General features: G+C 36.4%; 1 protein-coding gene across 1 annotated transcript; it reads left to right on the top strand.

Moving 5' to 3' along the window:
• Positions 1-9,517: 9,517 nt before the first annotated feature.
• On the top strand, positions 9,518-10,198 carry CLDN8 (claudin 8). The gene has a single exon (XM_006862520.1). It carries the CDS (start codon positions 9,518-9,520, stop codon positions 10,196-10,198), a length of 681 nt encoding a protein of 226 aa, XP_006862582.1.
• The last annotated feature ends 17,426 nt before the right edge of the window (positions 10,199-27,624 follow it).

The raw sequence follows: 27,624 nt of genomic DNA, 5'->3' as shown, positions 1-27,624 counted from the left end.
CATTGCACACTTAATAGACTAATGTATAGTGTAAACATGATTTTTGTATGCATAATATGTGTTTCACATTATTGTGATATTCACTTAACTGAAATGATCTGGAACCAAACCCACAATTTTCCAGAAGATAGACTACTTTTGAATATTTAGTCACTGAAAACCTTATGATTAATAGTGGAACAGTGTCATCACCAGAATACTGAATATGGAAACATGAAAAAGAGAAACAGAATAATTTCAGATATAATGCTGGAAGATGAGCCCTTCAGGTTGGAAGGCACTCAAAATATGCTAGGCAAGACCTGTGTCCTCAAAATAGAGTTGATCATGATGACACAAATGGATTATAGACTTTGGGACCTTCATTTGTTGATGGGACACAACTCAAAATGAAGAGAAACAGCTGTTGTTGTTATTAGGTGCCATCTAGTGAGTACTGACTCATAGCAACCTTATGCATAGCAGAATGAAACACTGCCTGATCTTGGGCCAACCTCACTACTGTTGCCATGCTTGAGTTCATCGATGCTGCCACTTGGCCAATCCATCTCATTGGGGGTCTTCTCTTTTTTTCTAACCCTCCACCTTACCAAACATGATATTCTTCTCCAGTGACTGGTCCCTCCTGACAATATGTCCAAAGTATGAGAGATGAAGTTTGGCCATCTTGGCCTCCAAGGAGCACTCTGGCTGCACTTCTTCCAAAATTGATCTATTTGTTCTTTTGGCAGCCCATGGCTCTTTCAATATTCTCCTCCAACACCATAACTCAAATGCATCAATTCTTCTATGGCCTTCCTTATTCACTGTCCAGCTTTCACATGCATATGAAGTTATTGAAAATACCATAGTTTGGGTCAGGTTCACCTTAGTCCTCAAGCTGACATCTTTGTTCTTCAACACTTTAAAAAGGTCTTGCGCAGCAGGAAAACTGGAAATTAGTAAAAATGCAATGGAATGCAAAAAAATCAATATCCTAGGCATTAGTGAATTGAAATGGACTGGAGGTGGTCATTTTGGATCTGACAATCACATGGTTTACTATACCAGGAATGAGAAATTGAAGAGGAATGGCACGGTGTTCTTCATCATAAAGAACATATTAAGATAAGTCATGTAGTACAAGGCTGTCTGTGATACGATAATATCCATACCTCTACAAGGAAGACCAGTTAATACTACTATTCATATTTATGCAATAACTAAATAAAGCCAGTGATGATAAAATTAAACAATTCTACCAACTTCTTCAGTCTGAAATCGATCAAACATGCAATCTAGATGTATTGATAATAATTGGTGAATGGAATGCAAAGGTTGAAAACAAAGAAGAAAGATCAATTGTTGGAATATATGGTCATAGTGCTAGAAGTGATGATAGAATTTTGCAGACCAATGATGTCTTCATTTCGAATACCTTCTTTAAGCAACATAAAAGACATCTATGCTTATGGACCTCACCAGTTGGAATACACAGAAATCAAATTGAATATATCCTTGGAAAGAGATGGTGGAAATCATATCATCAGCTAAAACAAGGCCAGGGCAGACTGGAACAGACTGTCAATTGCTCATATGCAAGTTCTGACTGAAGCTCAAGAAAATTAAAACACATCCAAAAGATCTGAAAATATCCCTTGAACATATATAACTTGAATTTAGAGATCATATCAAGAACTAATTTGATAAATTAGACACTAAAGACTAAAGACCAGAGGAGTTGTGGAATGACATCAAGAATATCATAAAGGAAGAAAGCAAAAAGTTATTAGGAAGACAAGAAAGAAGGAAAAGACCAAAATGGATGTCAGAAGAGACTCTGGAATTTGCTCTCCAGAATAGAGATACTAAAGCAAATGGAAGAAGAGAGGAGGTAAAAGAGCTGAATAGGAAATTTCAAAAGGCAGCCTAAGAAAACAAAGACAAATTTATAATGAAATATTCAAAGAACTGGAGTTAGAAACCTGAAAGAGAAAAACTTGCTGAGAATTCCTCAACCTGAGGAAACTGAAGAAAAATTAAATTATTGATTTGCAGTACTTAAAAATTCTATGAGCAAAATATTGAATGGTGCCAAAAACATCAAAATAAGACTGAAGGAATACACAGTCACTGAACTAGAAATAGATGGTCGATGTTCAACCATTTGAGAATGTAGCCTATAATCAAGAGCTGATAAAACTGTAGAAAGATGTCCAAGGTGCATTGAAGACATTGGCAAATAACAAGTGACCAGGAATTGATGGACTACAAATAGATGTAGTTCAAAAGACTGATGTAGTACTGGAAGCATTCACTCATCACGCCAGGAAATTTGGAAGACTACTACCTGGCTAACTGACTGGAAAAGATCCATATTTGTACCCATTCTGAAGAGAGGTGACCCAATAGAATGCAGAAATCATCAGGCAATTATCATTGATATCCCATGCAAGCAAAATTTTGCAAAAGATAATTTTTAAATGGCTGCATCCATACATTCATGGAGAACTTCCGGAGGTTCTTGCCAGATGCAGAAGAGTATGTGGAATGAGGGATATCAATGCTGATGTCAGATGGATCTTTCCAACTATGCAAAGACTTTTGATTGTTTGGATCATGAAAAGCTATGGAAAGCATTGCAGAGAATGAGTATTCCAGAACAATTAATTATGCTCATGATGAACCTGTACATAAATAAAGAAATCGTTGATCAAATAGGGAACAATGAATGGTTTACAATTAGGAAAGATGTGTACCAGGGTTGAATTATTTCACCATACTTATTCAATCTGTATGCTGAGCAAATAATCTGAGAAGCTGGATTATATGAAGAAAAACATGGCATCAGTATTGGAAGAAGACTTATTAACAACTTTTGATATGCAGGTGATACAACATTGCTTGCTGAAAGGGAAGAGAACTTACAATGGTTACTGATGAAGATCAAAGACCACAGCATTCAGTATAGGTTGTATCTCAATGTAAACAAAACAAAAATCCTTCCCACTGGACAAGTAAATAACATTACAATAAATGAAGAAAAGATTGAAGTTGTCAAAGAATTCCTTTTGCTTGGATCAACCATCAACACTCATGGAAGCAGCAATTAAGAAATCAAATGACATGTTGCATTAGGCAAATCTGCTGCACAAGGCCTCTTTAGAGTGCTGACGAGCAAAGGTGTCAATTTAAGGACTAATGACACAAGCCATGGCATTTCCAATATATGCATGTGAAAGTTAGACAATGAGTAAGCATTTTAGCTATGGCCTTGGAGAAGAATATTAAAAGTACCATGGACTGCCAAAATAACAAACATATTTATGCTGGAAGTACAGCCAGAATGCTCCCTGGAAGCCAGGATAGCCAGACTTTGTCTCTCATACTTCAGATATAATATGAATAGGGACCAGTTTCTGGAGAAAGATGTCATGTTTGGTAAAATGGAGGGTTGGAGAAAAAGAGGAAGACCCTCATTTAGAAGGATTGGCACAGTGGCAGCAGTGATGTGTTCAAATGTATCAAGGATTATGAGGTTGGCACAGGACTTGGCAGTGTTTTTTGTTTTGTTTTGTTTTTTGTGTTTTTAGGGTCAATAGGAGTAGGTATTGACTCCATAGCACCTAACAACAACAACATGCCTGTATCTGGGGTGGAAATGAATGAATCAGTTTGAAGTCCTGGTTTTCTCAAGACAAGATGGCTTGTCAAGTAAGGTTAAGTCACAACTGAGTTAATTAAAAATGAATACAAGTTTAAAACTGTCACTAAAACAGAGAAAACTGTATAAATAAATCCATAGAACCATAGAAACTAACAATTGCTTTACAGGCAGAATCATGGATTCTTTCAAACAGTGATACCAAATAATAGGAACTGAAGACCCTGAGGAATTGCATTTGGTTGAGAATTAATGCATATAAGTTTGATGGTGGTTATGTTCTATGGAGTAGGTTCCAAGTCATAGCAACCCTGTATAGGGTTTCCAAGGCTGTAAATCTTTATAGGAGCTGAAAGCCTCATTTTTGTCCCATGAAACAGCTACTAGTTTTGAACTGCTGACTGTGAGTTTGGCAATCCAACTCATAACCACTCACTATACTACCATGCCTCCTTGGGTATAAATACCTAAGTAACAAATTGTGATTTTCTGGTAATGATATTACCTATTATTTTTATGAAGATAATGGTCTTCAAAACTGAACTCAATTTACTGAATAAAGTTGTTAAACGCACTTCTCCTGATAATATAGGCAAAAAAGGGAACACAAATGAAATGAATAGGCATACAAGTTCAGCATAAGCACTCATTTCTTTCATGGATTCTTGATAGTATTTTGGTTCTTTCAAAGAAATATAAGTGTAATTAATAGGATATTCTTTATAGGTAGTTACAAAGTTCTAAGTTATAGTCATCAGGAAGCAAGGTTGATTCAATAGTCTAGAAATCTCACACTGCTTGTGGGGAAACCTTGGTTCGATTCTCAACCAAAACACCTCATGTACAGTACCACCCATCTGCCACTGAAAGTTTGTATGTTGCTATGATATTGAACAGGTTTCAGTAGCACTTCTAGAGTATGACAAACTAGCCAGAGTCCAGTTGTGGCACTGTAAAATCAGCACAGGACTGCAAATCACAAGGTCGGTGGTTCAAACCCGTCAGTTTCCCCTAGAAACCCTGTATAGGGTCACTATGAGTTGGACTTGACTTGACATCACTTAACAACAATGACAACAAGAAAGTTCTGTTGATCTATTTCTGAAAAAATCAACCAAAGAATACCATGTGATTCATAACTCTAATCCTGTTGAACATGGGGACACCTTGAGTTGGAGGTGATTCCACTGCAGCTAAGAACAAGAAAGCTATTGATCTACTAATTCTCTGTACATTGCGGCTGAATGAATTTTGCAGTCAAATTACCCATCTAATAGGATAGAATAATAATTAAACACTAAATCTTCACTCATCTCTGAATTTATGCTTCTGTTTCTAGAAATTTTTTTCCCTGCCTTTTTTGGTTTTCTGTGGCCGTTAGGCATGTTTCTTTCAAAAGATCATGAGGCAACTGGATGTTTCTCTGGTAAGAAATTTGCTTTAAATGCCTTGGACAAGTTGGTACTAGAGCAGTTAACTGCAATTATTTTAATGTGAACCTAATGATTTTTCATTCAGATCCTGATCTTCTGGGTGCAACAAGGTTGTATTCTTTCATCATACTTATTCAACCTGTATGCTGAGCAAATAAACTGAGAAGCTGGGTTATATGAAGAAAAATGTGGCATCAGATTGGAGGAAGACTCACTAACAGCATGTGATATGCATATGATACTACCATACTTGCTGAAAGTGAAGAATATTTAAAATATTTACTATGAAGATCAAACAGCACAGCCTTTGGTATGGATTACATCTCAATGTAAATAAAACAAAAGTCCTCACCACTGGACCAATAAACAACACTCTTATCAATGGACAAAAAGATTGAAGTTGATAAGGACTTCATTCTTCTTGGATCAACTATGAACACTCATGGAAGTAGCAGTCAAGAAATCAAATGACGTATTGCGTTAGGCAAATCTGCTGCACAAGCCCTTTTTAAAGTGTTGAAGAGCAAAGATGTCAGCTTGAGGACTAAGGTGTGCCTGAACTAAGCCATGGTATTTTCAATAACCCCATATCCATGCGGAAGCTGGACAGTGAATAAGGAAGACCCTAGAAGAATTGATGGTTTTGAGTTGTGGTGTTGGAGAATATTGAAAGTGCCATGGGTTGCCAAAAGAACCAATAGATACGTTTTGGAAGAAGTACAGCCAGAGTGCTCCTTGGAGGCCAGGATGGCTAAACATCGTCTCTCATGCTTTGGACATATTGTCAGGAGGGACCAGTCACTAAAGAAGGACATAATGTTTGGTAAGGTGGAGGATCAGAGTAAAAGAGGAAAACCCCCAATGAGATAGATTGGCCAAGTGGCAGCATCAATGGACTCAAGCATAGCAAGAGTAGTGAGGTTGGCCCAGGATCGGGCAGTGTTCCGTTCTGCTGTGGATAAGGTCGCTATGAGTCAGTACTGACTTGATGGCACCTAACAACAGCAACACAAATTACGTGTCTAATAGTTTTGAAAAGGAGAAAATATTTTTGCACGAATATGTTGCTGGAAAAGCTCAGTACTTAAAGGAAGAGGGATAAAAAGTACACAAAATCTAGAGACACATCAATGCAGTTTCAGTAGACAGCTCCTGTCTATGTATAAGACTTCAAAGTACATCATATCTGTTTCTGTGTCATACACATTTTTCAGCTTGAATATGGATATCCAGCAATAAATACATAGAACTTCTAATATATGTCATATAAGAATATAGAAAATGAAATTTAGATGGCTGAAATATGTTCCAACATCCCTGAAAATGTTTGTTTTCAATTTGTTCCCATTTAAATCAGTTATTTGATTTCTGTTTTACAAATCTGTCATTCCTTTTTACCAGATTAGCAATTCAAGATTTCAAAAAATATGCTATTTTTCTTTTAACTCTGTATGTGTGTGTGGAAATACAGATTATTTTTCAAAGATTAACCTACTTTTGTCTCCACCACAATGTGTAAATGATATTAGTCTGAAAAAGTAAATGCTCGATAATGTCTCTGGCAACAAAAAGAACACCATGGAGATTAAATTCCTATCAGGTCTACAAGAAGGAAATAAATGTAAATATCATGTGTTGTTGTTGTTGTTTTCTTAATTGCAGAATGTACAAACACAAAACAAAAAGCACACAAAAAAGGGAACTGCTTGGACTACTGTGACTTACTTACACACTCACTGCCTTGGAGTTGATTCTGACTCATAGTGACACTAAAGGACAGACTAGAATTGATCCATAAGGTTTCAGCAGCTACAAGTCTTTACAGGAAAAGACGGTCCCATCTATTGCTTCACTGTTGGTAGGTTCCAACTCCCAACCTTGAAGTTAGCAGCCCAGGGTTTGACCTAGAACACTACCACTAACATAGAAGTTACAAGTCCAGGGTTTAACCTATTATACCACCAGGACTCCTATTGGTTTACTATACATTCCACTCTTCTTTCGTTCTTTTTTTTTAGAAGTCAGTTTACTTAGACATCTTTCTTTTCTGCTCCCCACCATTAAATCCCAATGTTTAAACAGTGAATAGAAAATACTCTCTCCCCCACTTGGATTTAAAATTGTACTAGGAAACAGAGAAATAAAAAGAGAGACACAATTTTATGATATTAAGATAAAAGGGAAATAAAGAGCAGCATGAAGTTTGAAAAGATAGAACAGAGCTTGACAAGGTCTATAAAATTTTTTTTTAAAGAACAATAAACCAGCTTGTGAAGTTTTCCCAAATCAAGGTGTATATTTATTTTAGCATCGCACTATTTTTTTTTTTTTTTAAGTTTTTATAGTGAATTGAGCGGTAGTTTACATGGGAGAACATCAGCTTTACATTCATCCTATCGTATTTCGTTTCATTGCAATGATGACAATCCCCTTCATGCATCAACATTTAACAGTGTTTGCCTCCAATCCCTCTGTTTTTTGTTTTTTTTCTTTGGATGTACACTGAAGCACTCAGGAATATATAACCATTCAAACAACCAAACAGTATACTTTGCATGCCAGCCCCCCAGCCTCCCTCCTTGAGTCTAGAATCCCCAGCCACTCCATCTCTCCACTTCGTCTCTCTGTCTCCATCTCTGGTGTTGTTGCTTCTCTGGACAGGGTCCCACACTCTGTTCTTCTCCCAGGGTCCTCCGTTCCTGGACTGCAAGATCAACCACACCTCAGTTTGTTACAAAACGTCTACCTTTACATTTGCAACATTCACAATCAGTCCTGATAGCAATTATTCACTATTGAACCACAAGAGTCTTATCCCCACCTCTTTTCACCAGTCTCGTCTAAACAGGTTGGAAACCACTCAGTCACACTATTATTTTGAGAAGAGATGGAATTTCTAAACTTAATGCTTCTGATGATATAGGCAAAAGAGAGCCCCCAAAGGAAAGGTCACAGCAGATCAGCATGAGCATTCATTTCTTTCATGGGTTCTTGGTAGTATTTTGGGTCTTTCAAAGAAATGGGAGTATAATTGATAGAATCATCTGTGCAGATTCCTCCATTGCTCTAAGTGTAAGAACAGAAAGAAAGTAATCAGGGAGCAGAGGTAGTTCAGTTGAAGAATCCCTGCCTTTCATGTTGGAGACCAGGATTAGATTCTTAAACTATGAGCTGTTCTTAAACTCGGAAACCCTGTACAGGGTCGCTATGAGTTGGAACTGACTCCAAGGCACATAACAACAACAACAATAACAAATTAGTAATATACATAGAACCAGGACTCCTGTCACCTGTGGAATTGTAGTTCCTTCAGCCCATAAAGATAGAACAATAAACAAAGAATGAAAAAAATAGCTAACAACTTATAAATCACTTCATTATTCAAGTACTATAATGCTTACTACATCCAGAAGTTTTTCTTTGTTTGTTTGTTTTTGTATGAATGTGGACTTCTGGTGTGGTGCTGTATGATAAGCAAAGGACTGTAAAGTCAATTTGAACCACAGGTTCGGCTGTTCAAACTCATCACTGGCTCCTTGGAAACCCTGTTCTGCGTTGCTATGAGTCAGAACTGACTCAATGACACTTAACAACAACAACAAGAAGCCTTATAAATACAGATTATCAGAAAACAGCAACAACTATAACAACAACAACAAAAAAAAACAAGTAGTTCTCCTGGCTCTAAAGAAAACTATATTTTTTTGTGCCAAAAAGGAAGACAGCCTAGTATATTTAATCGTTTTAGCCTTATTTTGTCCTTTGGCATGATCTGTACCCTGGTTTTACTCCAGTAGTAGTTGCTTTGAAGTTGTAGACAAATTAAAACAACTGCTTGGATCACATGTATCTCCAAGAATGTGGTTTCTCAGGTATGAGCAATCTATCAATTCCCTACTCTCCTTTCACTTTGGCATGTTGGCAGTTCAAACAGATTTCTTGGGCAGATATTATATTTTCTACTCCATCACAGCAGCCTTTACTAAGAGTTTCAGTACTGCCTGTACAAGGCGAACCTTTCCTATCCCAAAGGATCAGTGCATTTCCTGATGATTGTGCAAACATTCGTAATTATGCCTAGAGGTAAACACACTGCTGTCTTCTTGGAAAAATGAGAAGCACAAAGAATGTTTATGGATGGCCAGCCGTTCCAAATATCTCATCTCAGTTTAGACACACCTGGGTTACCATCCCCCTCTGATTGGCGGAGAAAGTTGCCACACCTGATTTGTAAGTTTACCTGTTCTAGTCCATGGGGGGGGGGGGGACCTCCGTCAACCAACACTGGATTTAATCTAGCCAGAAGTAGTAAAGCAACTGTATTTTGAAACGCTGCTGGATTCCTGAGTTCATTGCTGTCTTCTGAGGCACAGAGAGGCTTGCTTCAGAACAGCTCTACTGGCTCCAGAATCCACACCGATAAAACCTATCACAGTGGATAATGGCCACTTCTGCCCTACAAATTGCTGGACTGGTACTTGGTGGTATTGGCATGGTGGGATCACTGGCTGTCACAATCATGCCTCAGTGGAAAGTGTCTGCCTTCATTGGAAGCAACATTGTAACTGCTGAAAACATGTGGGAAGGACTGTGGATGACTTGCATGAGGCATATGAACATCAGGATGCAGTGCAAAAGGTACGATTCCCTACTGGCTCTTCCTCCAGAACTGCAGGCGTCCAGAGGACTGATGTGTGCTGCTACGGTGCTGTCCTTCCTAGCCTTCATGACAACCATCCTGGGCATGAAGTGCACCCGCTGCACTGGGGACAATGAGAAGGTGAAGGGTCACATTCTGTTAGCAGCTGGAATCATCTTCATTGTGGCAGGCATTGTGGTGCTCATCCCTGTGAGCTGGGTCGCCAACTCCATCATTAGAGATTTCTACAACCCAGTCGTAGATATTGCACTGAAACGTGAGCTTGGAGAAGCCCTCTACATAGGCTGGGTCACGGCATTGGTGCTGATTGCTGGAGGAACACTCTTCTGTTGCATTTTCTGTTGCAATGAAAAGAACAACATGAGCTACAGATACTCCATACCGTCGCATCGCACGACCCCAAAAAGCTTTCATATGGAAAAGAAGTCACCAAGTGTTTATTCTAAAAGTCAGTATGTGTAGATTTGTACGTCTATTTTCTTGACCTTACCTACAAAGCCATGCAAGTGACTATAATATCTACTGCAACCTAAATATGGAACCCAAAGGATATTGATTTACCACTGTTAACTGTCTAGCATTAATGACAGCAGCTGCACACCAGCTATTTGTGATTCTATAAGCTGTTATAGCAGAATGATATATTACACATGTGTTTGATTGTTCTGGCAGCAATGTAATTTGTTTTTTAAATGGGTTCATATGCTTTTTCTTTCTATCAGTTACTTCAGATGATCTTACTAAAGACTATTATTTTATAACTGTGATTTCTCTATGACATAGCATTATGTATGTAGATGAACATGATGTTTATATCGCACCTAAATAGACAGACTTATATGTATATGGTTCTATTGAAAATGAAATACTAATTCATTACACTGAATATAAGTCAAAAATTGGTTTTCAGGGGAATCAGGAATAAGATTGAAGAAGGTTAATATTTAATTGTTTAAAAGATATATAAGAGATAAATGTACCTCATTTATAATGAAGGTTAAAATGAAGGCTTTAATCAGAAGTATAAAGGAAATAAAATGACTTTCTGATATCCTGGTTTTTAGTCTAGGAATTAGAAATACAAACTCCTTTATCCTCTCTCCCAGATGTCTTCCTTCCTTTAATATTAAATTAACATCTTTTAAGAGAAACATATTTTGTCAAGGGACTTTACATTCAGACTACTTTCCCGGGGCTGTATTATACAGAAGTGTTGTCTAAGAAACAATGATGAGTTCAGAAAAGTAATCCCTCTCCTCCCTACACCTAAAAATTTTAGAGTTGTAGAAGAAGATGCATTTTGACAGAGGATCGTCTATGCATGTGAATATTTTCATAAATATTTGAGTATAGACTTTGGACTTTTATCAACACAAATTTAAAAAGGCACATGAAAAGAATATATATCAGATTTATTTGTTTCTGGAAGAAAAAAAAAATTCCTTTGTGAACTCCATCTGTTCTGTGTAGCTACTACAGTCAAAATTGTAACTTCAGTTCAGTTTAAAGTTAACGATCCCATTTGTCATTCTGGTTTTGTTCCATTTTGCTAAGGTAGGCTGTATCTTTTGTTTGTTTTCAAAGGAATATTTTTATCTTTCTTTGTATTGCCCCAAAATTGATGGAACTGGTAATTCAATGTGAAATTCAATAGTTACATTTGTCTAGCAAATATAACTATATGTGCTCTATGTGTTTTATATCAATAAATTGTGAATTTTATATTAATTTGGTATTTGTTCACTAGTCTCCTTTTTTCCTGTTTTTAACATGAAAAAACTTTTCAAAACCTACATTTTCAACTTTCCAATTTTAAAAGGATTATAAAAGCCACATTTAAAATATGAAATGTAGTCAGCATTAACTATTGAGAACCTTAATTACTATTTATCATTTAGTAATAGTATGCCTTTAAATCACCACTGGGTTCATAACACTAATAATTAATGCGGTTAATATACTTGTTATTTATTAAGATTATTTTATAGATTTTCCCCAAAATCTATTATACTATGAATATTATATAATTAATAGCCATATCTTAAAAAAAAAAAAAAAAAAAAAATTTCCATAGATGAAAGTTTTATACCTCTGAGAAACAATGTCAATTAATAATGATAGTTAATATTTTGGCAACATAAATTATATGCTTGTTGTTGTTGTTAAGTCCTGCCAAGTCAACGCTGACTAATAACAAGTCTTGATAGGGTTTCCAGGGATCAGTTGGTAAGTTTGAACTCCCAACCTTGTGGTTAGCCGCCCAGTGTTTATTTTACAGCACCACACCAGGATTCCATATTATATGCTAGGCATTGCTTTATGAATTATATCATTAAACCTTCATGGCTGTACTATGAGATGGATAATGTGATTAGTTCAATTCACAGATGAGGATTCACTGGAACAATTAATTGATTACCCAATAAATTCAGAAGAAAATAAATAAATAAGGACTGACTTCATTGCTCACACTTTTTCTCTAAGGGAAAGTAGATTTTCTTCAGCAGTGTCTAGTTTATATACAGTTCTGAATATATGAAAATGACATACTTAACATTTTTAGTAATGGAAAACTTTAATTATTTTTTTCTGATTAAGTGCTAATTCACCCTAGACTATTTTGCTGCCTTGGGTCAAAACATTCATGAGAGCCAACATAAAGCAAAACTAACTGAACACCTTGGAGGAGCTTAGTGTTCCAATCTTCTAAGTATTCTTCTTTTTTTTTTTTTACCTTAAAACTCCCCTGAAAGTCTTAAATTCAGCTTATTGTTTCATTCCTATTTTCCTCAAAATAAGATTATAACTATGTTATACCTGGTCATGCTGTAAGATAAGCACTAGACTGCTAACCACAAGGTTGGCAATTCAAACCCACTCGTCTCTCAGCTCAAGAAGGAGAAAATTTTCTGCTCGTATAATGTATCGCCTCAGAAACCCTATGTGAATTTACTATGAGTTGGAATTGACTAGATGGCAGTGAGTTGAGTTTATACCCTCTTACGGCACCATATATTAATTATCTATATAATATTTCTCTACTTCTTAAAACTAACTGTCACAACAGCTCTTTTCTGTGGCTGTTAGTTGTATTTGAATCCATTAGGGCTCAGAGTTACCCCATGTGTGCAGAATAGAACAGCTCCGCAGACTGTGGCCTTTTATAAGCAGATCACCAGTCTTGTCTTCCCAGGTATTTATGAGTGGGTTCAAAATACCAACCTTCAGTTTGTAACTGAAAACTTAATTTTGTATACCACCCAGGGACTTTTATTTCTTTCCTACTTTGTTGAAAAAGTCTTTTGGACATGTGTCACTTCCTACAGAATCTTCCTTCTTTAGATATTCTCTGCACTTCCTATCTTAGCTCATGCTAAAATATTAGAAACTATCATAATCTTTGAGGGGCTATACCATTGGTGTGGCACTGTAGGATCCACACCAGACTTTGAACCATAAGGTCAGCAACTCAAGCCTACCAACTGCTCCTCGGAAACCCTATACAGGGTTGCTATGGGTCGGAATTAACTCGAGGGCTCTTAGCAACAATAACAACCACGGACTAAAAGGTAAAGTCCAAATTCTTAGCATAGTAATGAGTTAGAAAGCATTTTAAGCACAGGAAAGAGAAACATATCTTAAAATCACCAAGGCAATATTTAATAACTAGTCTAGCAAGCTCAATATAAAGTTGATATCCAAAAAATTTTAAAATTTAGACTAATTCACTTGCCAAAGGTCTCCTTTAATATCCTGAAACATATATACTAGGAATGAAGATGTGATACCATTGGTGGCAAGTTATGTATACGGATAATTTTTATAATGCAGCTTTATTATGTAGTATTTTTGTTTCGTTTATTTTTGGGTTATGGAAATGACTAGGGTTCGTGTTAGGGACTGGGATTGTGTTAAAGTTAGGAATAAGGCTTGGTCTAGCTTTGGGGTTGCAATTAGGTTTATTTTTAATTATTTAATTTTTTTTGAAATCTGCTTGACTTTCTTTTCATTTGGAAATTCTGTAACTACATTATTCTGTCTTTTTACTCTATGGGGCGTTTTGTAGCAAATTGGTATCTCTGGTTCCCAGTTTTCTGTCTTGTAGGTTTGTTTGATTTTTCACTTTGAATACTTCAATATCTGGGTTGAGCTCTGGGTGATATTGTTATCTATGCTAGTCTGAGGTTGTTGTCTACTGTTGGTGGTGCTCTGTCCAAAGAGCTCCTTTTAGTATTTTTGTAAGATTGGTATGCTGTTTGCAAATTCTTTTGATTTCAGTTTATTTGGAAATGTTCAAATTTTGTCATCATGTTTAATGGATACTTTTGCCAGTTATATGATTCTTAGTGGACTCCTGGTGTGGCGATGTAGGATCAGCACTGGACTGTGAACCACCAGATAAGCAGTTCAAACCTATAAGGTGCTTCTCAGAAACCCTACACAGGGTCACTATGAGTCAGAACCAACTTAACAGTGCTTAACAACAGGACAAACAACAACGTGATTATTAGTTGACAATATTTTTTTCTTTCAACGTTTTATGTATGTCATTCTACTGTCTTCTTGCCTGCATGGTTAGTTCTAAGAAATGAGAACTTAAATTTATTAGTTCTCCTTCGTACGTTACTTTTTGTATTTCCTCAACTTCTCTCAGGATCCTTTTCTTGCCATTGGTTTAGAAAAGTTTGATTATAATATGTATTATTGTTGTTGCTTTTAAATGCTGTTGAGTCAGTTCTAACTCATAGTGACTCTGTATAGGGTTTCCTAGGAGAAACTGTTGGGTTTGAACTGTCAGTTTCTCAGTTAGCAGTCCAGTGCTTGTCCTGCAGCACCACATAGAGAAAATTGTCTAAGAATTTTTGGAAGGAAACGTCTCTAACATCATGAAAGATGGTAAGATAACCATTTAAGAAGTCAAAAGAACTTCAACTAGGATAGAGCCCAAAAGATAATCACATGCAAGCTTTCTTCAATTTTTGAACAACTTTCTAAAAATTATTGGACAATTTCTCTGCGTCCAATTGTTTTTGCTCTTGCTGTTCTGGAATTTCAGTCACACATCAGTTATTCCTCTTGGGAATGTCCTATATAAATCTTAGGCTTTCTTTGTATTTTTTAAATTATTTTTTTCTGATTGCTGCTCTTTTTTGTTGTTAAGTGCCATACAGTCCGTTCTGACTCATAGAGACCCTACAAAGCATTTTCAATGAGCAGCTGGTGGTTTCAACTGCCGACTCTTGGTTCAAAGTCCAGTATTGATCCTACAGTGCTACATCAAGAGTCCTCTAACAGCTGAGTTTTGAATGATTTGCTTTCAAGCTCAGTAATTCAAACTTTCATTGATTCAGTTTTGCTTCTTTGCCTTTCATTGTACTATATATTTCTGAATTCTTAGTTGCTGTTTTTGTATGGTTGCAATTTTTCTTTTCTTTTTTTTGTCAGTTTGTTCCTGTAGTATTTTCCTGAATTCTTCTTCTTCTTCTTCTTCTTCTTCTTCTTTTTTTTTTTGTGTTTCTCCTTGCTTTCACTTATCTTTCTTTCAATCCATTGTTGTTATTGTTAAGTGCAGTTGAGTCGATTCTGACCCATAGTGACACTGTAGAGGGTTTCCAAGGAGCAGCTCGTGAGCTTGAACCGCCAACCTTGCAGTTCAAACGACTTTGCAGTCTGGTGCATTCAATCCATTGGAGGCAACCAAATTCCATAATTTTGAATTCCTTAACAAGTAATGCTGATACCATTTCTGATACTATATTTTTTGAGTCTGTATTTTGGCCATCTGTTTCAATCTCTCTGTCTTGTTTCTTCTTGTAAGTTGATAGTTATAGTTTTTTGCTTTGTTTTGAAACTTTTATGGCGTCATTGTATTGATATTTAATTGATGATTATATGTTAATGTGTTCTCAGGCACTCATCACCTCTCTCCTAGTGAATGTGATAGAGACTGGAAATGTGAACTCAGTTCTATCTATGTTCACTCTTTGTATAGTATAGTCAAGGGGTTTGGCATTCCTGGTGCTGGACCATAGGCAGAGCAAAGGCTGTGCAGGAGGGGGTGCTACTGACTATTATGTTGCCAAGGTCAGGGAATGTACATACCCCATGGAACAGGGAGAACAGCCACCCCTTTAGTATCAAGCTCCAGCTGCATTATGTACCTGCAGTCCACTATATCAAAAGTGGCTCACAAAAGCTCAAGATGGCCAGACTACTCCACACCAGCTGACAGACTGCCTATTGTTTTGGTTTGGTGTTCTTTTTTCTCTTGTTTCTCCTATTCAGTTTCCTATTCTAGACAGCACTCATTCTACCTCTGTGTCCTATCCTCTGAAGCGCAGCACTCAAAGATCCTCATCTGTATCTCTTCTACTTAGTCTCTCAGGCTGTGGTTGAAAAAGGTTGACTTAGTGCATCTGTCTACTTTACCGTCTTGTGCCACAAATCTTTATATATAGTTTTATGGGGGGTTGGGAAGGTGGAAAGAGATGTGACAGAAAGAACACATTAAAGCAGATTACATGATTTTATGTCCTGGCCTTATAGCTAGTTGACTTTTATGACTATGGGAAAATGAAATAATCCAATATATCTCAACTTTCTTATCTATCATTTTCCAGTAATCAGATGGTGATAAGTATATTTTATGCATTTATGAATTTGAAACAATAAACATGTTGTACAAATGAAAGACAACATGTATAGTCCAAAGAGATTTAACTTTTGACAAAGCCAAATGAGATCAACCCCATGCCCAGCACCAAGCAGATGAGTAAATTAAGGAAAGTTCTTAATTTTTTAGCCTCAATACCCTCATTTGTAAAATGAAAATCATAAGGTATTATAGAAAGGGAATATGTAAATTATACAAACTAGCCCAATGATAGACTCAATAAATACTGGATTTATTTCCTTTATATTATGTACTTTCTTAGAATTCCTTGGAGTTCTTAGCAAAATGCACATATTTAAAAAATAAGCAAAAATATTGAAGTAAATATTAAAGCCATGACTTTTTTCATTTAGTATTCATTTTGAATCTTACCAACAGGTTATTTCATAATTAACTATAAAGCCCTGGAAAATGAATTAAAGGCGAGATAAATACATTTTTTATAGTTTTATCATTCATGTTTAATATGTATACATCATATTTTTTGTAGTGAGATTTTCATAAATGTTTTAAAAATATATTTGAAATGTTTTTCAATTATTCTTTTAATTAATTTTTAAAAAGCTGTAAATACAAACACTTTTAACAACACAGAATTTGCTGATATTTTGGAAATGTACAATTCCAGAGGCTTTCACTTCCGAAAGGATTTCTCAAAGCTTGTTAAAGCAAGTCAAATGTTTACATAATGTTTAATAGTTGTCTTGTTGACCGCAAAAGTAATGCAAGAGATTCAGCAAGCAGAAGTTCCGTTTTAAAAAGAAAATCCATTGATATGAAATATCCAGAAGAGAAAATCCATAGAACCAGGGGCAGATTAGTGGTTGCCAATGGTGGGGGTTAAGGGCAATGTAAAGTGCCTGCTTAATGAGTGCAGGAGTTTCTTCTGGGGTATTGATAAAGTTCCGGAACTAGTTACCTGTGATGGTTTCATAAGATTGTAACTGTGCCTAATGCCCCTGAATTGTACATTTTAAAAATGGATACAAAGGCTAACTTTATGTTGTATAAATTTTACCTAAACAATGAAAGATATTTAAAGAAAACAGATGTGATGATTTGTCAAGTTATTAGCTTTCAATAAGCATTTATTTTTAGATAGGAAAATCAGTAATTTACAACATGTGCAATACATTTTCTAAGTACTTTATCATTGCCTAAGGTGAACATATTATCAGCTCAGGAAGAAGCAATATGAAGTAATGATTAGAGACTCATAGTATAGAGCCAAAGCTTAAAACATTGTGTTCTTATGTAAGTTACCAATTTCCTTATGAAATAGTTATGAGCCCTAGGGTTGTTAGAAAGATTAAGTTAAGTAATATTAGGGTAAATAAAAAAAAAGTATTGCTACTATTATAGTTGTTAGCCTTCATTTTACTTGGATTAACTATCAACACTTATGGACAGCAGTCAAGAAATCAAACAATTAATTGCATTTGACATATCTGCTAAACAATAACTCTCTAAAGTGTTGAAGAGAAAAGATGTCAATCTGAGGACTAAGGTATTCCTGGTCCAAGCCATGATATTTTCAATAATCTCATATGCATGTGAAAGTTGGACAGCAAATAAAGGAAGACCATAGAAGAATTGATGTATTTCATATGGTGTGGGAGAAGAATATTAAATGTACTATGGACTGCAAAAATAACAAACCAATCTGTTGGAAGAAGTGTAGCCAGAATGCTCCTTGGCATCTAGGATGGCCAGAATTCGTCTCTCATATTTTGGATATATAATCAGGAGGGTTCAGTCTTGGAGAAGGATATCATATTTGGTAAAGTGAAGAGTTGAAGAAAAAGAGGGAGACTCCCAAAGAGTTGCATTAGCACAGTAATGACAGCAAAGTGGTCTACTTAGCAAAGATTGTGAGGTTGGAGCGTGACCAGGCAGTGTTCTATTCTATTGTGCATAGAGTCATTATGAACCAGTGTTGACTCAATGGCACCTAACAACAACAATTATTATTAGGTGCTGTCAAGTTGGTAACTACTCATAGTGATAGTATGCACATCAGAACAGAACACTAAACAGTCCTGTTCCAATCTCACAATTTTTGCTAAGCTTAAGACCTCTTCTGTTTCTACTGTGCCATTTCATATTGTTGGGGGTCTTCCTCTTTATCACTGACTATCCACTTTACCAAACATGATGCTGTTCTCTAAGGACTGATCCCTTCTGAAAATATGTCCAAAGCATGACAGACAAAGTCTGGCTCCTCTAGCTTCTAAGGAGCATTCTGACTGTATTTGTTTCAACACAGATTTGTTTGTCCTTCTGACAGTACATGATACTTTTAATATTATCCTCCAACTCCCTACTCAAACACATCCATTCTTCTAAAGTCTTCCTTATTCATTTTCCAGCTTTCATATGCATATGAGGCTATGGGAAATACCATGATTTGAGTGAGGAGAACCAAGCTTACATCTTTGCTCTTAAACACTTTAATGAGGTCTTGTGAGTCCTACTTACCTAATGCAATAGGTCAGTTAATTTCTTGACTGCTGCTTCCATGAGTATTGATGGTTGATCCAAGCTAAATGAAGTTTTTGGCAATTTCAATCTTTTCTCGATCTATCTTGATGTTATTTATTGGTCCAGTGGTAAGTATTTTTGTTTTCTTTACATTGAGGTGCAATCCATACTGAAGGCTGTGGTATTTGATCTACATTAGTAAGATCTAATGAAAGCAAATCTTCTTTGCTTTCAGCAAGCAAGGTTGTATCACCTGCATATCACAGAGTGTTAATGAGTCTTCCTCCTATCCTGATGCCACTTTCTTCTTCATATAATCCAACTCCTCAGATCATTTATTCAGATTTAATAAGTATGGCAAAAGAATACAACCTTGGCAACCATTCCTAATTTTAAACTACTCAGTGTCTCCTTGTTCTGTGAAAATGATGGCCTCTTGGTCTATATACAGATTCCTCATGAGACCAATGATATGTTCCAGAATCCTCATTCTCTACAATGTTGTCCATAGCTTGTCATGATCCATACAATCAAAACTTTTAAATAGTCAATAAAACACAGATAAGCATCTTTTTGGCATTCTCTGTTTTCATCCATGATCAGTCTTATGGCAGTAAACCTATCGCTCATTTCATGTCCCCATCTGAATCCAGCCTGAACCTCTTCAAGATCACTGCCAATGCACTCCTGAAAACATATTATCTTTAGCAAAATTTTACTGTCATGTAATTTAATGATACTGTCAGATGATTTCTACATTCTGCAGGGTCACTCCTCTTTGGAATGGGCACAAATATGGACCTCTTCCAATCAGTTGGCCACATAGCTGTCTTCCAAATTTCTTGGAATGAGTGAGTGTTTCCAGTGCTGCCACAGTTTGCTGAAATATTTCAATTTGTTTTTTATCAATTCTCAGAAACTTTCTCTTTGCCAATGCCTTCAATGCACCTTGGATTTTATCCTTCAGTATCATTGGCTCTTGATCATATGTTATCTCTTAGAAAGGTTGAGTGTTAACCATTTCTTTTGGGTACAGTGACTTTGTATTCCTTCCTTCTTCTTTTGGTGCCTTCTGTATCATACAATATGTAGCCCATAGAATCCTTCAATATTACAAATCAAGACTTGAATTAGTTATTCAGTTCTTTTAGTTTGAGGAATGATAAGTGTGTTTTTCCCTAGTGGTTTTCTAACTGAAGGACTTTTAACATTTATTATAATATTTGACTTTATCTTCTCAAGCTGACCTTGGAAATGTTCTGTTCAATTCTTTTATCTCTTCATTTCTTCCATTTGCTTTAGCATTTCTACACTGGAGAGCAAGTTTCAGAGTCTTTTCTGACATCAATCTTTGTCTTTTCCTTCTTAATGACCTTTTGCTTTCCTACTGTATGATATTCTTGATGTCATACCACAACTTGTCTGATCTTCAGTCAATCAATTTGGCTTTTTTCAGTTATCATTAAATCAGGTGGGATATGTATGTTCAAGGCCATATTTTGGGTCTCGTGGACTTTTTTCATTTTCTTCAGCTTCAACCTGAACTTGCATATAAACAATTAATGGTATGTTCCACAGTTTGTCCCTTGTCTCATTTTGGCTGATAATATGCTGCTTTTCCACAGGTTAATTCAATTTGACTTTTGTTTAGTCCATCTGATGAGGTCCATGTGTCCATCTTTAATGCTGTCTAAAATGTATTTACAATGAAGAAGTCATTGATCTGCTACTGATGTTCTACTTCATGTGTTATGGGTTTATCCCAAACAAAATGTGTTTATATCTGTCCCTGCGATTAGTGGATGGCTGCAGACAAGTTCTCCCAGTAGTACACTTGTCTGAGTTTTGTCAGTATCCTTCCAAAAAAAAAAAAAAAGACATTCTTTGTGCCAAGGTTAAAAGAAAACAATTTTGAAGTGAGGGCTATTATCACATTTTTAACACAACTCAAGTTGACACATCTCAAAGCTACTAATGCTTTTCAACAAGTTTACAGAAATATTATGTCACATAAAAGCAAATTGTATGTTTGTCAGGTTCTGGAAGACCTCAAAGATGAACTAAAGGAAGGAAGACCACCAACCTCAATGAATGAATAAATTGATTGAATTCTAGACACTGGTGGAAGGAGACCATAGAATTATTACTGCTTTAATGCTTTTTGAACTTGGAATTTCACATGGTTAAGCATTTTTTAATTTTAAGCATACTTCATGGCTGCAACAAGCTTTCGGCTAGGAGGGTGGCAAAAGCATTGACTAAAGGTCAGCTATATCAAATAGCTGGTCTTTCCATGAATCTTTTAAACAAGATAGAAGCTAATGAATACAATGTCACCGAACAAACCATAACATGGGATGACCCTTTAATTTACCAATATGATCCAGAAAGCAAGTTCCCCTCAAAAAGTGGCTTCTAAGAGTATGTGTCAGATCAGTTAAATTCAAGGCAAAAAGATCAACTCAGAAGTTAATGGTCAGTACTATTTGGGACTACAATGGGGTAATCTTGATTGATTTTCTAAAAGGACACAGGACAATCATGGGCTCTTACACCAAAGAAATTTTAATAAAACAAAAACTGCATTGGTGAGAAAAACAAAAACCCAAAAAAAAAAAAAAAACCACAAGAAAGTTGTGTGTAGGAATTCATTTCACTAAGACAATACAGCTGCTTCTTCTTCGGGGTATTAAGGGCTGTCCTAGGAGAATTTCATTGGACAACCTTAAGCCCTCCACCCTACAACCCCAATCTTGTTCATTCTGTCATATCTTTGTTACCCAAACTCAGAGAATATTTAATAGAAGCATAATTTGAGTTCCTTGAAGATGCTTAAACTACAATTTTGCTGTGGTGTGATTCAAACAGCAAAGAAGGTTTAGAGCAATGGAAAACTGCCTTAAAAATCCAGAAGACAGACAAACAGAATGTGCTCTTTGGTGGTATAAATTGTTATATATGCCTGAGTGTTTAAAAAAAAGAGAGAGCTAAAGTGAGTAGAGAGAAATACTGTTAACTGATGGTACATGGAGGAAATTATAATCATTGTAACAAAACAAGGTATGTGATTTGTTGAATGTAAAACTGATGCTCTGCCCTGTAAACTTTCACTCAATCCACAATTAAAACCTTAAAAAAAGTATATAGAGCCAGATGAAGGATATGTTAAGAAAAAATAGCTTCACATTTTGATGATTTTGTTTAATAAAGGACTCTATGATTTTGCATTATTACTTTTGATTAACTTCTTATATGTATGTAATATAAACAAATATGTAATATACATTATATAACCAAGTTAGTATTATACATTGTATACATCAATCTCTATTATTTTATTTACATTTTTCACCCAAAATAGAATATTAGTTGTATACACCCTGCCACTCCCACCATGAAGACCTTCAGTTCATTTTGTACCTTAAATGAATTCCTCATGTATTGCAAAGTAGCTATTAAGTTACAATGCCCCAGGTGTTTTGTTTTTAGTTGCCATTAAGTTGATTATGACTCATGAAGACTCCATATCTGAAGAGCAGAACCGCTTTATAGGGTTTTCAAAATGTTGATCATTCTGAATCTGATTGCCAGATCTTTCAAAGGTTCTGTAGCAGAGTTTGAACCACCAAACTTTTAACTTAACAGTTTGTGTCACCGAGGGACTCCATGCTGTAAGTGCTAGGGATACACATTTCAAATAAGACATTGTGCTTTGAAGGAATCTATGAGTACAATCTATCAGGAAAGAAGAGTAAGAAAAGTAACCTTTGCTGCATGCCCATCATATACTTTGTGCTTTACTTTATCTCTCTGATCTTTAAAAAAAAATACTATGGGTTAGATATTAGACTCATTTAAGTTATGAGAACTATGAGTTCCAAAGAGATTTTACCCCAACTCAAGTGCCTGTGACAAGTTTTTTCTGTATGCTATTCTAAAACATCTCTCTATAAATTATCAATTTGAACAACAAATGTGACCAACCATACATTCTTGCTAAGAATTCTTCATTGTCAGAAATGGCATTTTTGGGGTTTGTGGTGATGTGATGAGATTATTACTGTTCCTTGTTACTGGTCACAAGACACTTTCTGCCTGAGGCCTACAATTTTTACCTCTCCTTCTCTGTCCCCTCCCAATAATCTTGAGATGATTTTTTTTTTTTTTTTTTTAGTTCCTGGTATCTATTACTGTTTCCTTTGGAATGTTGTTGTTATAAGTTATCATTGAGTTGATTCTGACTCATGGTTACCCCATGTGTGCTGAGACTGGTCTACAGGGTTTTGGACTTCTGGTGTGTCGCTGTAGGATCTGCACTGGACTGCAAATCAAAAGGTTGGCAGTTAAAATTCACCAGCTGTTCCTTAGAAACCCTACACAGGGTCGCTATGAGTCAGAAGGAACACTACAGCACTTAACAATAACACAACTTTACAGAAGCAGATAGCCAGGCTTATATTCCAAGAGGACTCAAGGTGGGTCAGAACTGTTAGCCAACAGTTGAGTACATAACAATTTTGGCTACCCAGGAATTCCAGTTCCCTTGTTATAATGTTCTATTTATTTGATTTCTATTCAAATTATATGCCTTTCTATTCAAATTCTCAATTCCTGCCTCACTTTCCTGAGAAGGAATCCCAGAGATCTTTGCAAGAAAATCATCCCTGCACCCTCTTTCCCTCACCTCTGACCTAACTCTGATTCAAAACAAAGCAGCACCCAGGAACTAGTTAATAGGCAGAGCCTGGAGTGTTTCTAAGCTTTCCAGCTCTGCCACATTCCAGGAGAGAAAAATAGCAGGTGTTCATCTGTGAGTGTAATGAGGAGCAAGGGAATTCTGGTGTCTAGGCCTCAGGTCTGGCCTGAAGTTCTGTGCTGCTATGGGGGCTGGGTGGAAGTGAAAGCTGATTCCTACACGTTTCACAAACTCTGAAAGAAGGGAGGTATTTGTTAACCTCTGTAGTCTTAGAAAGAAATTCTGGAGCCAAAAAAATTGTGGGAGACCTCTAGTTGAGGTGGGATTATTCTTGTCCCTTGCCTCAGTAAAGCAGTCTATCTTAGAGTGAGGAGACAGAAAAGCAGAAAAACTTCCTCCCTGAATCCCTGTACAGAGTGTTCACTTTCCTGTTGCTGGATAAGATCAACAACTAACAGTGAGCATTTTTACAACTCTTTAAAAGTGCTACTGCTAAAGCAATAACTGAACCTCCATTAGAGAAAGATATCAGGAAAAATACATACAAGTTGAACACCTATAACTGGCGCACTTAAGAAAAGGGACCCACAGGGAAAGAGACAGGTTTTCCTAAACCAACCAACAAGTACAATTTACGAAGCTAACACAGATATCTACTTACAGGATAGGAAAGCTGCTTGTTAATAAAATAGCATGATTTTTACATTTATAAAATCATCAAATAACAGATAGTAGTGAGCTCACTTCTGAGGTACAACTTAAGTGGTTGGAAGATCAAGTAGAAGAAAAATAAAACAGAAAACACATTTAAAAAATATGATTCATTAAGAAAAATACTATGCAACATTGAAGAATAACAACGAATCTGAAAAACACCTCATAACATGGATGAACATGGAAGACTTTGTTGTTATTGTTGTTGTTAAGTGACATTGAGTTGATTCCAAACCACAGCTATGGAGGACATTATGCTAAGTGAAACCAGTCAAACACAGAAGTACAAATATTGTATGAGACCAATACTTTTTAAAATTCAAAAACAAGTATTCATGCTAAAAGAAATATTCTAAGATGGTTACCAGGGATGGGAGGGAACGAAGAGTAGTCATTCATAGGCCAGAGGATTTGTTGTTGTTAGATGCCATCGAGTCGGTACCAACTCATAGTGACCTTATGCACAGCAGAACGAAACACTGCCAGATCCTGGGCCAACCTCACTACTGTTGCCACACTTGAGTCCATCGATGCTGGCACTTGGCCAATCCATCTCGTTGGGGATCTTCCTCCTTTTCTTTGACCTTCCACCTTAACATTAGTGATGGGGAAGGCAATATATAAGAAGAGAGAGGTTGGCAGAAGAATTATGAGGACAAGTGAAGACATAGGGAAGATGCAAATTTTGAAGAGGATGGAGGTGAATGTTGTTATGTATACAGGTTGAGTGGGTTTGGGAGGGAGAGTGGGTATATACCCACAGATATATTAGGGTTTGATACAGGATATTTGTACATGGATTTTTACTGTTCCTGCAAACACACCTATGAATGTGGTGAAACATACAGGGGGCAAGATGATGAGAATTTTTTAGATATTACCAAACACCCTGAAGCAAAGAGTTGCTGGGCCTGGAAGCTCAGGACCATAGTCTTAGGGTACACAATGGTTAACTGGCATGACATAATCAATGGTGTACATCCTTATTTGGGGAATAGCAACTGGGATCTTAAAAGCTCATGAAAGATCATCTAAGGTACAGCTGTCGGTCTCTCCATTTTCAGAAAAAAACCAAGCATGATGAAAATCAAAGCTGCTTGAAATCAATGAGTTCAATGGACTAATGGAACATGTGAACATCAGTTGCCATGATTCTGAGACAAAAAGAATAAGTTTGTTCCCTGCTATCATAACTAACTGCTCTGAAAGGGATCACATTAGAAGGACCCTGATAGAGTGGGAGAAAATGAGGAAGAAAGCTCAAAATTATAAAAAATACAAGACAGACTGGTCAGAAAGAGACTGGAGGATTCTGAGACTATGGCCATTGGCTTCTCTTTAGGTCTGGAGTGGAATACACCCTTGTGGCCCTATTTTTAGCCAAGTGATAGATAGGTATATCAGGAAGGAAAATGACACTAGAAATGTATGTTTACCATGGAATGGTCAACCATTCAAGATTAGGGGCACAAAGAACAGAAGGATTGAGAAGGAGGGTGGAATGGAAATAAGAACAGCAGAGAAGAAGTGGAATAACTGTTGCATTGAGGGGATTGCATTAATTGAGATGAAACTAAGTGTATAGTTTGTTGGATGTAAAATTGATCATTAGCATTGAATATTTGAACTGCAGTCCTACAAGTATGAAAATGGTGAATTAACATTTAAAGGCTAGTAAAAAGAAACTCATCTCTAATTTAAGGAGTATTGCATTCACCTGGGAAAGGAAGAAAAACAGTGGGAAAGAAAGGTATCTGGAGGCTAGTCTAGGCCCTCAGCAGCTCTGTCACTAATATGCCTCATTTGAAGAAAATGCTAAAGAAACCAATCACTGAAAAGACTGTATAATGGCATATGAAGGCAGAAATATAGAGGACTTATGGTGAGCCAAGACTCTTGCAACATACAAAGGAAGTAGTCAGACTGGAGTTGGGAGGATAATTCTCAGTGTTCAGGCTGCCATCTTCTGGAATCCTTCACAACATCATTTGCCAGAAATCACTGCAAATATGTCAAAGTTCATCCCTGAGTTCAATATATCTGCTTTTCCAGCCCTACAGGTAAGTTAGACACTTTGAACTTTGCCTACAACCTCCCGATAAAGGCATAACTCATGGTGTTTATTATTCTTACACACCAACAAAACAAAACAAAAAAGTAAACAGTTCTTCTAGCTCTGTCTCATTGTTTTCGAGCAGCATTAAGTCAATTCCAACTAATAGTGACCCTGTATAGGGATTCTGAGGAACAGCTGGTAGGTTTAAGTCTGTGACCTTGCAATTAGCAGTACAGTGTTTATCCTATAGTGACACACCAGGATTCTGGCAGTCTATAATATAATCAACCGTTTTCACCAACACCATAGTTCATGATTCAACCTCCAACTTACATTATCTTGCTTTCCTGCCATAGCTCCTCAATTCCATATTCTTGTCACATTTTATGTCATTTCTTTGCTATCAAGAAGCGCCTTCCTCCCGACCTCTGACAATATGCAGCACCCTTGCCCTCTTCAATTGTCAGGAGTAACTATTCCCCTTATTCTCTCCAGATATACTCTGTCTGGCTGTATCTACTCTCAAATTCCCTTCTTCAGGGTTTAGAAAAAGCTCAGTTTCAGGCCAGTCTGCCACAAGACCAAAAGTATACCAGCTGCCTCTTCCTCTTCATTCTGGGAGGAAAACTTAAGTCTATATTACCTGGTGGCTACTTCATTTTTCCTCAAAACACCCATTATTGTAAAACTTCTCTCTATCCTGAAGTTAAAAACCAATGTCTCCCCCTTTCCCTGACCTCTCATTAAATGCTACTAATACACATATGAAAATATTAGAAACAGAAAAGTATTCTATAGAAAAGTAGAATTGAGCATTTTCCTAATACAGCCATTGTTTATACATAAGAATGCATACAGCATTGTTTCCAATGGCTTTGAAATAATAATCTGCTTTCTCTTCTACTTTTTAAGTTTTTTTAAAAATAGAACATACTTTATCAAAACAGGCAGTAAAAACAAAACAACAAAATATTCCTTCTGTATAATTAGCTCTTTGTCAGATAGATAAAAACTCTAGTCGTGGTGTGGGTTAGATATTGGTTGCAAATCACAAAGTCAGCAATCAAATCTACCAGTTTTTCCATGGGAGAAAGATGAGACTGTCTGTTCCTGTAAAGATTGACAATCTCAGAAACCATATATATGGTTGCTATGAGACCAAATCAACTAGATGGCAGTGGGCTTGGTTTGGATCTCAGATGGATAGATAGATAGATAGATAGATAGATAGATAGATAGATAGATAGATAGATAGATAGATAGATAGA

This window comes from Chrysochloris asiatica, unplaced genomic scaffold (genome assembly GCF_000296735.1).
Source record: "Chrysochloris asiatica unplaced genomic scaffold, ChrAsi1.0 scaffold00049, whole genome shotgun sequence".
NCBI classification, from domain to species: domain Eukaryota; kingdom Metazoa; phylum Chordata; class Mammalia; order Afrosoricida; family Chrysochloridae; genus Chrysochloris; species Chrysochloris asiatica.
This window is presented reverse-complemented; position numbering and strand designations above follow the sequence as displayed.